This window comes from Echinops telfairi, unplaced genomic scaffold (assembly GCF_000313985.2).
Source record: "Echinops telfairi isolate 266 unplaced genomic scaffold, ASM31398v2 ScPeMD7_7469;HRSCAF=8507_1, whole genome shotgun sequence".
In the NCBI taxonomy this organism is placed as follows: Eukaryota; Metazoa; Chordata; class Mammalia; order Afrosoricida; family Tenrecidae; genus Echinops; species Echinops telfairi.
This window is the reverse complement of record NW_022111373.1, coordinates 28950343-28966504: the sequence shown is the minus strand read 5'-3', so window position 1 is coordinate 28966504 and position 16162 is coordinate 28950343. Positions and strand designations below refer to the sequence as shown.

Sequence of the window (16162 nt, the reverse complement as noted above, 5' to 3'; positions counted from 1 at the left end):
AAGAGTACACAAATGGAAAAGCCATGGCTGATGATGCAGTTAGTCCTTATGCACCAGTCAGACATGCTGTGAGCGCATGGCAAGCACCTGTTCTGAGTAGTGGTTCCAAGTTCTACCAGATGCGAATCATTTCTTAATAATTGTTCTTGGAAAGAACTAACCCGTGAATCCAATGGAAAGAAATCCCAAAATGGCAGTTCTAAAATAGGCATATATAGTAATTCTTTCAAATTAGAACAGGATGCCATTCATTCCCAGGAACAAGGTCATGAGGAAAGAATTCATGTAATATTTTGACTGGATAATAACAGTAAGAAAGGCATTCTTCTAAAAAGGCAAAAGTGCAGTAAGAAATTTCAAGAGAAACAAAATTTGTAAGCAAGTTGTGGCACAAATAAGAAAATAATAAAAACATAACTTATTGTGATCAACTAATAGCATATAAAGAAAGACTTCCTAGGGTTTTGAGACTAAGAGCATCTCACCTCAAATGGTACATGGATCATGACATAAAAAGGAAAATGTATAATCTTAATCATATAACCAGTAATAATTTACTGGAAAATGAGGTGGCTAAATCTTCATTTTTTATACTTAGGAATCAAGAATGGTATCTAAAAGTATTAAGCATGGAATTACCATAATACAAGTAGAAAAATGTTTAAAAGGGTTGAATATAGAAAGGTGTAAAAATTGCCTGGGTATTATGAAGAACATTCCGGAGCCAAGCTGAAGATGCTCCTACTGGTAAAAGATGAGACAATTTGAGCATCAAAAAGAACCACCATAACGGATTAAAAGATATGAAGGACATTCAAACAGTTCGTGGATAAATACCAGTATCTTTGAATTCCACTTTTCCATCGATTTTGGGAAGCCCCCATGTACAAAATGTTAAAAATCGGTGTTGCTTACAATGCTACTGAAGGTAGATAAGTAACTCTTAAAACCTAGAGAACCAACTTACGGTGTTGAACACTGTTTTTAAAAAAAGAATGAGATATTTATCCACCTTTTTCTGTACATGATGTAAGAAAGGGCTTCAAAAGGTTCTTGGACAAATGGAATGAAATAATAAAAGAATTTTCCCAAGAATATTTGATGCTCCTTTATACTTTGGGGGTACAACTGATAAAGTGAAATTCCTTACTATGAAAGTTCTAGCTGATAAATTTAGAAGGAATACTAAAATTAGATTATCACCATTTTGAAACATCTTATGACATAATAAGTCTATACATTGGTTCTCAATGCGGAAATCCTCCAGTAAAACACTAATGAGGAAGCGTGTAAGGGATAAACCAGCTCAGTAGCTCTGGAAGCCTCTAATCAAAAGGGCAACCCCATATTATGTGCCTCTTGATGAGACAGAATAGGAAACACACATCATAATATATATGCGATTTCAAGATACAGCCAGTTCCTGACATACAATGTACCAGAGTTACAACAAATTTTATTTATAACATGTTTTTGTATCTTATCATACATACATACAATGCTGCAACACATAATTTGTTGATGTTATCATTCTGTTGTTTGCTTGCAGATATTCAGTCTTATGATTCACTATTCAAAACATTGCCACATAGCAGGCTATGGCAATACTGAAAACTAAAAAGATCCGGAAAAAGAAGATATTTGACTTACTTAAGAACTGACTTACAATGGAATCAGTGGAATGAAACTGCCTTAAGTTGGGGACTACGACCTAAAGGATAGTGGCTAATTTTTATGGTGTGATAATCATGCTAAGGATGTGTTTCTTAAAAAGCTGGGCTTTTTTTTTTTTTTTTAAACAGATCACATTGAGAAAAAGTCAGACAATATAAAAAGGGACTTGCCTTAAAATAATAGTGACGTGGAGGGAAGGGATAGAATTGATAAAGGTTTGCTTTGGGTTGATAAATGAGGCTAATGAGCAAGCATACAGGGGTACATTATTGTGATGGTTAATTTTACGTCACCTGGACCTATGGTTACTACAAGTTTGCCAAACACTTTCTGTCACCTGACCAAGGGACCTTGGAAACATGCCTGCAGGGTTAGCCTGCTGCCTGCTTTATGAATTTTGGGTTTACCTATCCCTAATGATTGTGATTGTCTTTCTCTAAGACAATTATACTATTTTCTCTACGTTTGAATATGTCTGAAAATTTTTTTAATTAAAACAAAAAAGGTACATCACAGAAATGGGATTGGAAAATGAGAAGTGGTTTATTTAAAATTATTCTATATTCAGTATTTGGTTCAAGCCTTAGCATGAATTTTGAAGGGAGAAAAATTAGATACTATATAAAAGATGGACGCATATACTTTTATTAGATTCCAGATGATCAGACCAAAAACAAAAACTAAGTAGGTGGTAGTTCTTAAGAGGTAAAAGCGTGATCACAAGGAGTCGAAAGGCCTAGACAGCAAGTACCAAAGAGCAAAAAATCCTATCATGAATGAGGGGGAGTGCGGGGTGGGGACCCAATGCCCACCTGTAGGCAACTGGACATCCTTTTGCAGAGGGTAGCGGGAAGGAGATGAGTCACTCAGGGTGCAGTGTAGCATCGATGAAACATACAACTTTCCTCTAGTTCTCTTTTTACTCTAGTTCTTAAATGCTTCCTGTCCCACCTCACTATCATGATCCCAATTCTACCTTACAAATCTGGTTAGGCTAGAGGATGTACAGTGGTGCAGATAGAAACTGTAAGCACAAGGAATCCAGGACAGATGAACCCCTCATGACCAGTGGTGACAGTGGCAATACCGGGAGGGTGGAGGGAAGGTGGGGTAGAAAGGGGGTACTGATTACAAGGATCTACATATAACCTCCTCCCTGGGGGATGGACAACAGAAAAGTGGGTGAAGGGAGTCGTTGGGCAGTGCAAGATATGGTAAAATAATAATTTATAAATTATCAAGGGTTCATGAGGGAGGGGAGAGGAGAGAGGGAGGGGAAAAATGAGGAGCTGATTTCAAGAGCCCAAGTGGAAAAGCAAATGTTTTGAGAATGATGGCGGCAACAAATGTACAAACGTGCTTGATGCAATGGATGTATGTCTGAATTATGGTAAGAGTTGTATGACCCCGCCCCATAAAATGATTTAAAAAAAAAAGAGTAAAAGGCAACTTGAAGGTGAAAAAAAAAGTTTAGTATTTGGATAATCATACCCTTATTAGGAATTCAAAAGGTAGCAGCAATAGGGACTCAATGTCTTCTGTATATATCAATCATTAATCAAGCTCAGAAGGGGTTCAGGCTGTGACCTTTGGGAGCCAAAAGCCAGCTCTGCCTTTTGAGACACCTCTGAGTGGGTTCAAGCTGCCAACCTTTTGGCTCGTTGGTCTGGTCTTAACCAGTTATGGCTCCCAAGGACTCCTGCGCTTTCTGACAAATCCCTGTTCTAGATGCACAGTTTCAGTAGGAATAACTCTGAAACCTTTAAAGCCAATTTAACCCAGGTTCTATGTCATTTGAGTTTTTAAAGAAAGGCCATTTTCAAAGTAGCACAAGAAGATAAGTGAATTCTATAGAAAAACAACACAAGAATAGCTTTTCCAGAGCAACAGGAAAAGCTTAGTGACTGAAACCTGATAGTATTTAAGGTACATTATAAAGACCAATCAATTTGTATTATCATAGACGACAAGTTTTCTCTTTTTATTATTTCTCTTACCTTTAGAGTTGCTCCCACCCAAAAAGAGTAACAGGTGTCCACAGGCTTATTAGGTCTTCCTTGATAACCATTTTGCTGCCTCATTATACACCATCTCTTTATCCTGTTTAATTCCTTTTCCGAAAAAACTTCTTCTAGTTTACCCATCAGACACAGTGAAGCAATGCCACAAAAAGTTGATCCTCCTGTTAATCAAAACCACACAATTCTTTAAACTTCAAAACAGATGCCTATGCAGAGCACCAAATGTTTTTTTTGGAAACTATCAAATAATTCTAGAACAGTGAAATAAACTGATATCATAAATTTTAAAGGCAACTAGTTATAATTTTAACCCACTAAGGTCTTTAAATATTAACATGATGAAACACAAAGGAAAAAACAAACTAGAACTGTATGTCTACTAAGAAAAAAACTTAGATTCAGGGAGATAAAGGAATTCATTCCAAATTACATGGCTTATGGAAATGTTAAAACTAAAATTTAAGTCTACTAGCTCCCTGTCCATGACTCTCATATGAGTCTGGTTTTAATTCCCTTAAAAACAGTATGGAATAGTTTTCTTAACTCATGATTTGAGGTTCTACCTCCTTAAATTTAAAGACTGATTTTTGCATGTAACATAAACTAGCAGCTGATATGCAGAAATGATACCTAGTCAGTTTAAGAATTTTAAGAAAGTTAAGGTAACATAGTAAGAGAGGTGGGAAAGACAGAAAAAGAAAAGAATAAAACGAAAAAATATATGGAAATAAATGTACAGCAAACATTTTAAATGTATCTATGCCACTATGAAAGGTTGAATAATGGTCCCCAAATATCTACGGATCTAATCTCTAGAATCTGTGAATGTTACCTTCTAAGGTCAAAGGACTTTTCAGATGTGGTTACGTTACGATTCTTGGGGTTAAAATGGGCAGATTACAGGATAATCACAAATGTCCTTACAAGAGAGAGTAGAGGAAGATTAGACTATAGAAAGAGGAACAGGCAATTTGGTCGAGGACATAGACTACAGTGACAAGCCAAGGAATCCTGGCAGCCAACAGAAGGAACCGGTTAGCACTGCTGACACTAATTTCAGCCTCATAAAGACTTTTTTAGACTGCTGGCCACCAAAACCCTAAAAAAACAAAATATGCCAACAAAAAGCAATTATATTCCACAGGAAACAACTGCTAGTGTCCAAACTACCACTGAGGATTCTTTAGAGCAGTGGTTGTCAACCTGTGGGTCACGACACCTTTGGGGGTCAAACGACCGTTTCACAGGGGTCGCTCGATACATAACAGTGGCAAAATTACAGTTATGAAGTAGCAACGAAAATAATTTTATGGTTGGTAGGGGGAGTCACCACAACATGAGGAACTGTATTAAAGGGTCGTGGCATGATGAAGGTTGAGAACCACTGCTTTAGAGCAAAGTGGCGCGCCTTAAAGCCAAAATACTCTTTACTTTTGTCCAAAGCATCAGAAAGAGAAATAGGTTTGGGCTCTAAGCAGTCAAAATCGTCTATGCGTTAAAGCATGTGAATACTTGGGTCTGTGGTAGAACTGTTGCCCTCCTTCTGGGAGACCTGGGTTCTATCCCCTGCTGTGCAGTCCGTGAGCAGCGCAGTGTCAGTGGTGGTTTGTGTGTTACTACGGTATGCTATTGAACAGATTTCAGTGCAGTGTCCATGCTATGATAGACTAGGAAGAAAGGCCTGAAGATCTAGCTCCTCTAATTAGCCAATGAAAACCCTAAGGACCACACCTGTGTGATGTGCAACTTGTCCTGGGGATGTGTGGTGCAGCAATTAACTGGGTATGACAATTCTAGCCAGAGTCTTTTTAACTACCACCCAACAAATGGGTCGGACCATCCAAAAGAGGTGTTTCCTCTTTTGCTGATGGTCTGGGTATCAATAGTGGAAAGGGAGGAGAAGCTGATAGTATTACATTGATTAAATTCTAGTACAAAGATGTCTATCCTCAGAAGGCTGGGGTGAGGATGAAGTCAGACTGCAAAAAAATTATCAAATTCTATCTGGCATATAACCAAGTCCATTGCCATTGACTTGATTCTAACTCATCACATTCATTTACTCATTGCCATCAAGTTGATTTCGACTCATTGCAACCCTACACAGGGTTTCCAAGGCTTTGCAAACCTTTATGGGAGCAGACAGCCTCACCTTTCCACGTGAATTGCCTAGTGGATTTGAGATGTTTCGTAGTTAGCCTACTAATGCTAATCCGAGAGTACTGCCAGGGCTCCTCTCTGGCACATGTTGTTTTTGTTGGTAGGAGCTCATGAGTAACATATACACGGGGGAGCATAGTTTGGTGTGCCATCAACAGAAAGATGATTGACGAAGAACCATCTGTTGATTATTTCAATGTGGGTCAAAAATGCTATAGGTGTAGGGGATACAACACTGAGTAAAAGATTCTAATATCTCTGTTTTAGTGAGGTTTATAGTATGTGGGGGGGGGACGACACAGATAATAAACACAATAGACCATTTATAAAATATAAAGAATATAAGTAAAAATAGTTGGAAAGGAGGGTAAGGGGTGTGGAGATTAGATAGCAGTTCACTGAAAAAAAGTGTCGTTTGAACAAAGACCTGAAGGAAAAGAGGAAAAGTCAAATACATGCTGGAGTGGGGAACATTCTAACGGGAGGGAACAGCAAATACAAAGTCACCGAGATGTCGGAAGGCACACTGGGGGGCACATTGTCTTGAGGCACTTACGTCCCCTGCAGACAAAATCGGGCAGGAGAGGGGCTTGAAATTTTCCAGGTCTAGCTAGGGGAAAGACGTGAAAAGAAGAAACAAAGACAGTGAAAGAGACTGAAACACCTTCTCAGAAAGTAGGTCAAGCAAAACTGTAATGTTTTAAGACAGGCGGAGGAAGTTAACTTTAAAGACCACATTTAATAGTGGAAAATGAGAGCTAAGAACAAGAGTGGAAACAACAATGAAGTACCAAAGATAGCCCAAATCAAAAAGTCAGAGCGCAACAAGTGTTGGAGGGGCTGTGGGGAGACAGGAATGCTCATCCACTGCTGGTGGACCTGTAGGTATGTGCAGGCACTATGGAAATAGATTTGGTGATATGTAAACAGATGGAAATCGGGCTACCATACAACCCAGCAATCCCCCTATTGGGCATATACCCAGAAGAGGCAAGAAACAAACCACGGCCAGACATCTGTGCTCCAATGTTCACTGAGGCACAGTTCACAATCGCACGGAGTTGGAAACAACCCAAATTTCCATCAACAGACGAATGGATTAAAAATTTGTGGCACATACATACAATGGAGTACCACGCATCGCTAAAAAGCATTGATGAACGCATGAAGCAGATCACCGCACGGGAAGAACTGGAGGAAATAATGCTAAGTGAAGTAAGCCAAGCACAAAAGGACAAGTACAGCATGAGTCCACTGAGGTAACTTTACAAAAAAAGAAAAGAAAAATGCAAAAGGGAAAAAATCTAGTTGTGTTGGTCCCTGAAAGACAAGTATTTCCTTAGTGATGGCTGTTTTCATGATTTTACTGACCAGGCCCATGGCAAACTCTTTGGGAAGATAGATACATGTTATCAGCTCCACTGGGCTCAAAGTGGTGGAAATTGTTCAATTACTTTTATTGATGTCTTTCATTGAGTTCATTAGAAATGATTTCTGTTTGGAGTCAGTATTCAGGTCACAGTTTATAGAGTAAGCAAGATTTTGAGTGATTGTCTTTTTCTTTGTTTTCACTAAGGAATTGTGAATGGGAGTACTGATGCTATTGACACTTAAATGTTTCATGAAGATGTATAAGCCTGCTGTATTAAAGAAAGAGAGAAAACTCCACACTGCTGGATTAAAAAAAAAAAGAAGAACAAGAGTGGATTTGAAATCTAGACCATTCACAACTTTAAAAAGTCGTAATTTGTTGAAAACTTACATAGACAATTAAAGAACAAGCTGAGGTACTCTCGTAAGAGGAGCCAGTCTCCCACGTCTGCTTGGTTGAACCTAAGGCAGTGGGAGCCTTCATCCCTTCTAGGGTACACCAGTATACTGTAGCACTCTGATTGGAAAGGCCCACCTGTGGCTTTAGGTCTCAGATTTACTGAGCCAAATTTAAAAATAAAATGAAGACACAAGATTTGGGAGCATGAACTACTGATGATCCCAATGTATACAATCCTTTTCAAGTTATACTGACTAAAATTCACTACTTGTATGACTCAGGAAGCTTCCCCCCTAATAGAGCTTGTCAGGGAATATTATATTTGAGCAGCCCTCTCTTTATGACAAGAGAACATAATTCCAACTTCTTAGAAAGTACAGTACCTACCCCACGGTTCCCCAGGTGCGGGTGAGGTATGTCCCCAGTGAAAGTGCCTATTTACACCATCCAGAACAATGCGCACCAGAGGTTTGTCTCCTTAGGAATACCTCTAGCTGCAGACTGTGTCTTTGTGCAAGTACACCCTCTTCCCTCTCATGTGGCGATGACTGGAAACAATGAAGGCCAGGGGGCTTAAACGTTTATGGAAAAATTCCAGTCCCTTTTAATTTCATTTTTTCACAACCTCTTTGGAATCCCCTTGCTTTATTGCCAGCCTTCCATCTCTCAGACTCAACAGAATTAGGGTGGACCCGGCAGTGCTTCCTTCTGTTGCTCAGAGGGTCACTGTGAGCTTGAACTGACGAGAGAGCACTTAACAACTTTTGCAGACTTCACAGAAACCCAATACCACCTTCTCTCTACCCTTACTGAGAAAGAGTCTACAAATATCTAAGTGGAGGGAAGGAGTTAAACGTGAGAGAGGGAGAAGATACCTGAGAGCATAAGGCCCAAGGATGTATAAGGATAAGGGGTCAAGGGATTTTTGTTGAAGACAACTTTGGTATTCCTTTTACAATTTAGAAACTATTTCCCTCTCATGCATTTATCTTATAATCCTGATAACAATCGGAAAGAAATATACAATTATTTCTACTCTGATGAAAAATCTTTAGAGAGATTAAGTGATAAGCCAAGATCAAACTAGTCAGAGCTGAGACCTTGGAGCGAGTTTGAGGGAGTTTAGGGAGGAGCAAGGATAAAGATATGATCATGAGATGGCAGTGAGGCACAAGAAACTAGCTACTGAGGTGGACACGTACCGTGTGCATAAGGGGACAATCTCTGGTGGCAGGAGTTCTCCCATAGGCAAGAGACACAGGGAGCTATCAGAAGGTAAGAGATAATGGAGCCCTAGGCAGAAAGGGGGACTTTGAAAGGGGGGTTACATGCCTCCAGCAACACCACGGGAAATCTTTGTGTCAGAGAGCTTTTAAGAGCAGCAACAGTCTGGGGTCTGGTAACCTCAGGGTATACCCCGTCTATGTTGGCAGGTGCTGCATGAAGTTCTGTGAACTACACAAAGCAGGCAGGCTCGACATGGCTACAAATCTGCTTGTTTGGGTAATTTTAAAAACTGCATGTGTGAAATTTTGAGTTGGTGCTTGCGGGGCCATCTTGGCTCACTGATTTAACGGCCTTCTGTTCTTTGTTTTCCATACTAGCAGAGGGATGGACACAACAGCTGAGCACACACACTCTGCTGTGACGGGGAAGAGAAATTGGAGGAGTGCACTTAAGAGAACCTCTTTGATTTGGGTTCTTTCTTTTTTAAAATAGAAACATTAAAGCTTATTTATTTATGAATGGAAGCATTCAACCTAAGAATTAAAGCTATTGATGTGCTGATAAATTTAGTACTTATTATTTCACTATTCTGGTTCAGACATGGTGGGAGGAAATTGGAAAGAGGCAATGCTAATGTTGGCTCTGCACTTAAGCTACTAACATATATGTCATTGAATTATATCAAGTCCTACCTCACCCTTCGAAAGAAAAGACAAAAGTATCACCTTCATAAACCTCAGTGGTTTGGCAGGCATGTAATGATGTAATGTGGCTGTTATGTAATCACCTCCCATGGATGTGAGACCAAAAACCAACCCAGGTGTGAAAGCATTGAGTAAGACAAAACACCTTTCATCCTTTTCTAGTCCAGATTCAGGGAAAGGGTCTTTTTCCTAGATTGGCCCTATAACTCCTTTTATCTTACAAGAGATAAAAAGAGAGAGAAGCTAGCATGGAGACAGGGACTTACTGCCACCGAGAAAGAAGAGTTGGAAGTGGAGTGAATTCACTGATTATAGTCCCTGGGCTGGGAACCTCCTAGACCCAGTAGAAGATCGAGACACATGGAGGCTTCCAAAGAATGCCAGGTCTACAGATGCTAACAGGAGACAACGCTAAGCCAACACAGAGAACCGGTACTCCGAATAGCGATGTCTAGTTCCCTGAACCACGAGAGAGTAAATTCTGTTTGCTAACCTCCCAATGTGTGGTGCTTCTGTTGTTGCAGCACTAGACAACGAAGGCAGCTTACAGTCATGTTGTTATGACTACATCTAAGGATAATTACATTCAGGAAGACAAAACCAAAACATTTAATTTCTTCACAAACTTATTGATTCATATTTAATATTTTGCATCTGTTTGGTTGAGCTTTTTCAGTTTTATGCAAAAAAAATCTCTATTCTTTTTCTAATCCTATTTTTTAAAATGATCCCAAGATTCTTATGCAACTAGCATTTTGATAGATTACTAGGCTATCTTATATGAAAATTTCTGATATGAATAATCTGTAAATAATTACTATCCCAGAGGAGGCTTCAAGTAGGCACAAGAGTATCAAGAGAGGGAAACAAGAAAAGTGGCATAGAATATAAGCAGGCTATACTATGGGTTGAAACAAACTTCTTTGTACTAATGGTTTCATGAGGTCATTTAAGCGAACAAAAGAAACTACACATTCGTTTATTTTTAAGAGGTCTTACCATGAGATTCAAGTCCAGCTCCCTGTGCCAGTCCATTGTCATAAGACTGAAAAAAAAAGTTTTAATCTTAATAGGGAAATAATAATAATTTAATAAAATTTAATACAATAATTTAATAAAAAAACAAATAAGTTTCCACTATGCTAACTTTATCTAATTGAATTTATAATTTCTCTTTTATATTTTCCAAACTCTGCATTCCCTTCCTACAAATAAGGCAATAAATCGAGGCATTTTAAATACCTGACTTTGTCTTACCAAGTCAATTCAATAAATGGCACACCATAGGGCCCATTCTAAGAACAAACTATTTAAAGATGATACCTACATGTCTAATTTTGACCCAATAAAAAGCCATAAGGAGCCCTAAGTAGCGCAGTGGGTCCCATGCTGGGGCAGCTAATGGCAAGGTCCAACTTCAAAACCACCAGCTACTCTATGGGAGAAAGATGAGGCAGAGTTACAGGCTAGGACACGCATAGGGCAGTTCTCTGTCCTATACAGTCACTATGAGTCAGAATCAATTCAATGACAGTTAGTTTATGAAATGTCACAACTCATTCAGCACTCACTTGCAAGATAAAAAAAAAGGGTATTATATTCATAAAACATGACAAACATTAAAAAATTAAATGTTGCCCTCCAGTCGATTTAGACTCATAGTGACCCTGCAGGACAGAGTAGAACGGTCCGTGGGTTTCCCAGAGTATCAATCTTTCTGGGAATAGAAAGTCTCAGCGCTCTCAGCAGCCAGTGAGCTTGAAACAACGACCTTGTGGTAGGCAGCCCACCTCGTAATCCATTACTCTACGAGAACAGTTTTGGGTATGCAAGGATTACGTTAGCTGCTAAAATGGAATCTCCTCACATATCTTACAAGATCTAATCAAGACAATCTGTGAAAAAGAGAGTTCTCACTTGAGAAAGGAAAGGGGGAGCTCATGTCAGGTCTATGACTGATCTAAAATCACTGTATTGTCTAAAGAAGAAAAGTCCACCTTAAGTGCAAAAACACAGATGGCTCTTACTTTAAACACTTCTAAAATGTTCAGTCCCATTTTAACATTTGCAATAGAACACATTCAAATTTCAGTGGTTACTGTAAGTCAATTATGAATAACTGCATAAGATATAAACTTGGTTTCTAGTTCTCCAAGTCACAAATGATTACAAAAAATAGCACATTGTAAGGAGTGACCCACATGCCACTTCCGTCCAAGTCTGTTAAGTCATTGGGTATTGTCCATCTACTGCTATGCAGTTCATGTACAGGTGGCAAAATGTGTGGCCGTGTTCTCTTGTTTACCCAGTGACACATCCAGGCAACATTTTATGTAACTAAAAGAATAGTTCACCAAAGATCAAAGTGCAGCAAAGAAGCAAACAGTGTTAATGCTGGAAATAAAATTCAAATACAGTGCAAATGCAGTTAAAGAAGAAAGAGCTTTTTAAATAACAGGAACAGAAAGAAATGCCACGACTCCAAGGATGAAGACCCACCGGTGGAGTACATTCCAGATCTCTGTGTGAGCTGGTGGAGGCCGACACTGAGAGAGGGCTCAGAGGCTGTGGCACAGCAACCATGGGACACAGCAAAGAAGTCAAGCCTGCATGAGAGGCTGAGGCATGAAGACCCCGAGATAGGAGAGAGGAGCGGCACTGATACTATGAGACGGCGAGGCAGAGCAGGGGGTGGGCTTCCTGGTCTCTGGAGACCAGAGGCCAATGGAGCATGTGGTTACGAGGCTGAGGACCCAGCGACTTGGCTGCTGGCGGAGGAAGGCGTTGCTGTGGACCAATGACTGACTGTTTCCTTACTGTATTCTGATCTTGGCTAAGGGGAACCCACTAACTTGCCTAATACACCCCTAATGTGAATGCTGTCTGTGAGTTCTGGCCATGACAGTTGTTAAACTAGCAGAGTGCAGTGGGAAGGACAGACAGCAGTCAGAACAGGGCAAAGAAGGAAGGAGGGTGGAGGCATACATTGGGACAATTGGCCTGGGTCTGGTGGGAAGTACGATTCTCCTTCTCCCGTGTAGCCAGAGGATGTCAAATGTGCCCTTTGTGCTGTTTGTAGTAATCATAATCTAAAAGAGCGAATTTATTCAATGTAACTCACCATACTTCTTCTAATATAGTCAATGGCTTTTTTCACATCCATGCCTGACCAGTTGTTGAGCATATAGCAAATACAGGAAGCACAGTACACAAATCGCATGTCATTTTCACTTCCTTCAAGTACGGCACAAAAACTGAAAACAATAACAAAAAGGTTATCCAGCAACACTACAATGCTTTTTGCAGGAGTGGTGGTGGTAGAAATACGTACTGAAGAGTCTTTACTCTGAGAAAAACTTACTATTGATAGAAGAATCATATTCTCTTTGTATTGTTCATTAAAGAATAGGCCTTCTTGCAATCGGGAAGGGGGAGCGGGGAGGGAGGGGAGTAAATGAGGAGCCAGGCCAGGGGCTTAAGCGGAGAGCAGATGTTTTACGAATGATGAGGGCAATGAATGTACAAGTGTACTTTACACAATTGATGTATGTATGGATTGTGATGAGTTGTATGAGCCCCTAATAAAATGATTTAAGAAAAAAGAAAACGTTCTAAAATTGATTGTGGTGATGATTGTACAATTCTTCTTGATATGCTTGAATGATTGAAATGTACGATATGTGGATTATCTGCCAATCAAATTGTCTAAAAAGGAAAAAATAGGCCTTCTAACTTTAATGACATAAAGCTATTGCTAAGCCATCACATTGCAATTCTGATTTGGGGCGCGTGTGACAGACTATTCCAGTTCCTCCTTCCCAGACGCTTTCCACAGTAAGCTAGCTCTCTGTGCTCCCAGCAGGGACAGCTGTGCATATTGGCTTGAGAACTGAGGGCAGAAAAAGTAACAGTAAAGAGGGAACTTTCGGGTAGGGGGAGTACTAGACATTTCTAAGTCCAGTTTTGCTGCCGAAAATTTTCCCCAAATGTATGTACTGATAATAATCAGTTGATTTATATTGTGTTTTAATTTAATCTTTACCTACTTAATATTTTAGAGAGGAAAAATTACATCTTGTATTTAGACTTTTGTTTAGCAACAAGGTTAAGGGAGCAGTAACCAAACTACACTGAAATAATGAAACATTAGTCACATGTGGCTGAAGTAAATCTCCAGTTTTATACAGTTTATTGAATCTTCAGTTTATTTACAACAGATGTCAATTTGTCCCATGGGTCTCCATGAATCAATTGCAGTGGTTTTAAACACTGTCAGGTAAAGAACAAGAGACTGCAGATGAAGCACAAAGTTGTGACCAAACTTGCACAGCAGGACTTGTCAGGGATGTCTTTCTTAGGCAGCATTACTACTGCTCTATTCCTTCCTAGCTTGAACGTGCTCTTTGATATCTTAGCACTCTAGGGAAAAAAATTTAAGAAAAACAGCGCATTCGTTATTAAATGATAATAAACTTGCTAACAATTCTTCTATTCTTTGAAAATATCACTGAAACTACTTACATATAGATAAATTTAATACTCAATTTTTATATTTTCTCCTTAAAGCACTATGAATTAAGGGGTAAAAGTTCAGACTAAATGTATGCTTACATCAAAATATCTAGCCCCTTATCCAGAAGGTAAATTCAATATTAAACTTGAATTTATTCACTCACTTACTTATGGATCTATCACTTCAGTAAAAGAAGAAGAAAAAAGAAAGGAGAAAGAGTTCTGCCATTCTGATCACTTTTATTTTCATTCACGTAAGAATTTTTTTTTTAATAATCATGTTATTAGGGGCTCATACAACTCATCACAACCTGTACATACATCATTTGTGTCTAGCACATTAGTACATATGTTGACTTCATCATTCTCACAACACCCGCTTTCCACTTGAGCCCTTGGTATCCGCTTCTCATTTTTCCCCCTCCCTCCCCACTCCCTACTCCCCCTGAACCCTCGATAATTTATAAATTATTATTATTTTAATCAAGAATTTTTAAAATCAGACACTTAACAATATAAAGTTTAGGTAGTTCTAACTACTTTATGTTCTTTTAAAGTTCTTGTATAGTATTATGCATATTTTTATTTTTAATTCTCAAAACATTTTCATTAGAAAAAGGAACAAAGAATGATCCGTACCTTCCATCTTCGAGCTGAAGGGCTCGTAGGCCTGCTAGGCAAGCTTCTTTATTCACTCGGCTTAAGTCATCTCCAAGAATAACTAGGCACGAAAGGCCTGTGTAAGTCATTGCTATGTGGCCACTATCGTAAGGATGCGCTGTCCCAGGATTCTAAATTCAAAATTAAGATGTTAATAAAGCAACTAACTAATTATAACATTCCATTAAGTACTGTGACATTTGACTTCTTTAAACAGCAAAATAAGTGTTACTTGTATTGATTTGTCAAGCTATCTGATAAAATGAGAACATCAAAGCTACAATTTACATATTTTAGCATAAATGTGATCATATACAATCTAGGCTATACAACCTTAAAATTTATCCTAGAAATCTCACGCTTTAGGAAGTACCTTTGATACTCAAATAAACCAAACTATTTGAGCTTCATCTAGTATTGACGCTATTACCTAGCAGGTCACTGGTGGCCCTGTGGGTTGATGGTTCAAAGCCCCCAGCCACTTTGTAGGAAGAAGAGGCCATCTACCCGGATAAAGACTGATAGCCTGGGAACCATAAGGAGTAATCTGTCTGTCCTTTAGATTCCCTATGAGTCAGAGTAAACTCAATGGCAGGCGGCTAGTTTTGTTGGGGTTTTATTTCATCACTCAATAGTTGAACAAAAAAGATTCCTAAGACAAATGAAAATTATTTTATAATGGGCAAATTCAAATTAAACATCATAATAACAATCATCATATAACTATAATATAAACTAGAACAGTGAGATAACCCTATCATTGCTCTGAGTCTCCAATCAATAGAAGACTAGGCACAACCCATACAAAGGCTCAAAAAACTAAAGCTCACTGAGAAATTCTCTAGAAATAAAACAAAGTTTCAAAATTTTAGAGCCTAGTAAGGTGTTAGCTACACAAAGTTTTATGAAGCCTTCTCCCTCACAGAGAGAAGACTATGAAAACTAGCAATTGCTCAGGAAAAGCTGGGAAATAGAGAAGAAATTCAGTAATCACAAATGGGTTGGATTAATCCCATTTGATTGGATTGTTTCAACAAAAGAGAACTGCAAATAAATATTAAAGATCTCTTTAAGCTTTATAAAACATGCAACATTTTGTACGAAATCTGCTATAGGCCCTGGGAATTGACAGAGCACAGATATATCTTGGAATTTAAAACTTAAAATTGTTTCATATGCTAAGTAACTACACATTTCACAATATGCAAAATATTGAGTGTTTATAATTCATTTCAAATAGTCAATCCATTAAATTGGTTATTTTATTTTTTAATTGGTTATTTTAAAAGCCTGGTTTCAGTTGGAAAATGTCAAATTTCATGGTACTAATTTCTTAGTCTAAGAAAGTTTTACTTTTGATGGAGTAGGAACATATTTTTAATTACCGTATATGCTTGAGTAAAAGCCGAGCTTTTCAGCACATTTTTAATGCA

General features: G+C 38.6%; 1 protein-coding gene across 1 annotated transcript in view; it reads right to left on the bottom strand.

Annotated features, from left to right (window-relative positions):
- PGGT1B (protein geranylgeranyltransferase type I subunit beta) overlaps window positions 1-16162 on the bottom strand; it is a 75199-nt gene that overhangs the window by 23796 nt on the left and 35241 nt on the right. The window contains exons 4-7 of the mRNA XM_004706577.3: window positions 14709-14860; window positions 12679-12811; window positions 10557-10602; window positions 3672-3856 (exon numbers count right to left, since the gene is read on the bottom strand). Coding sequence (XP_004706634.1) covers window positions 3672-3856; window positions 10557-10602; window positions 12679-12811; window positions 14709-14860 — 516 coding nt within the window. The remainder of the gene's footprint in view (window positions 1-3671; window positions 3857-10556; window positions 10603-12678; window positions 12812-14708; window positions 14861-16162) is intronic.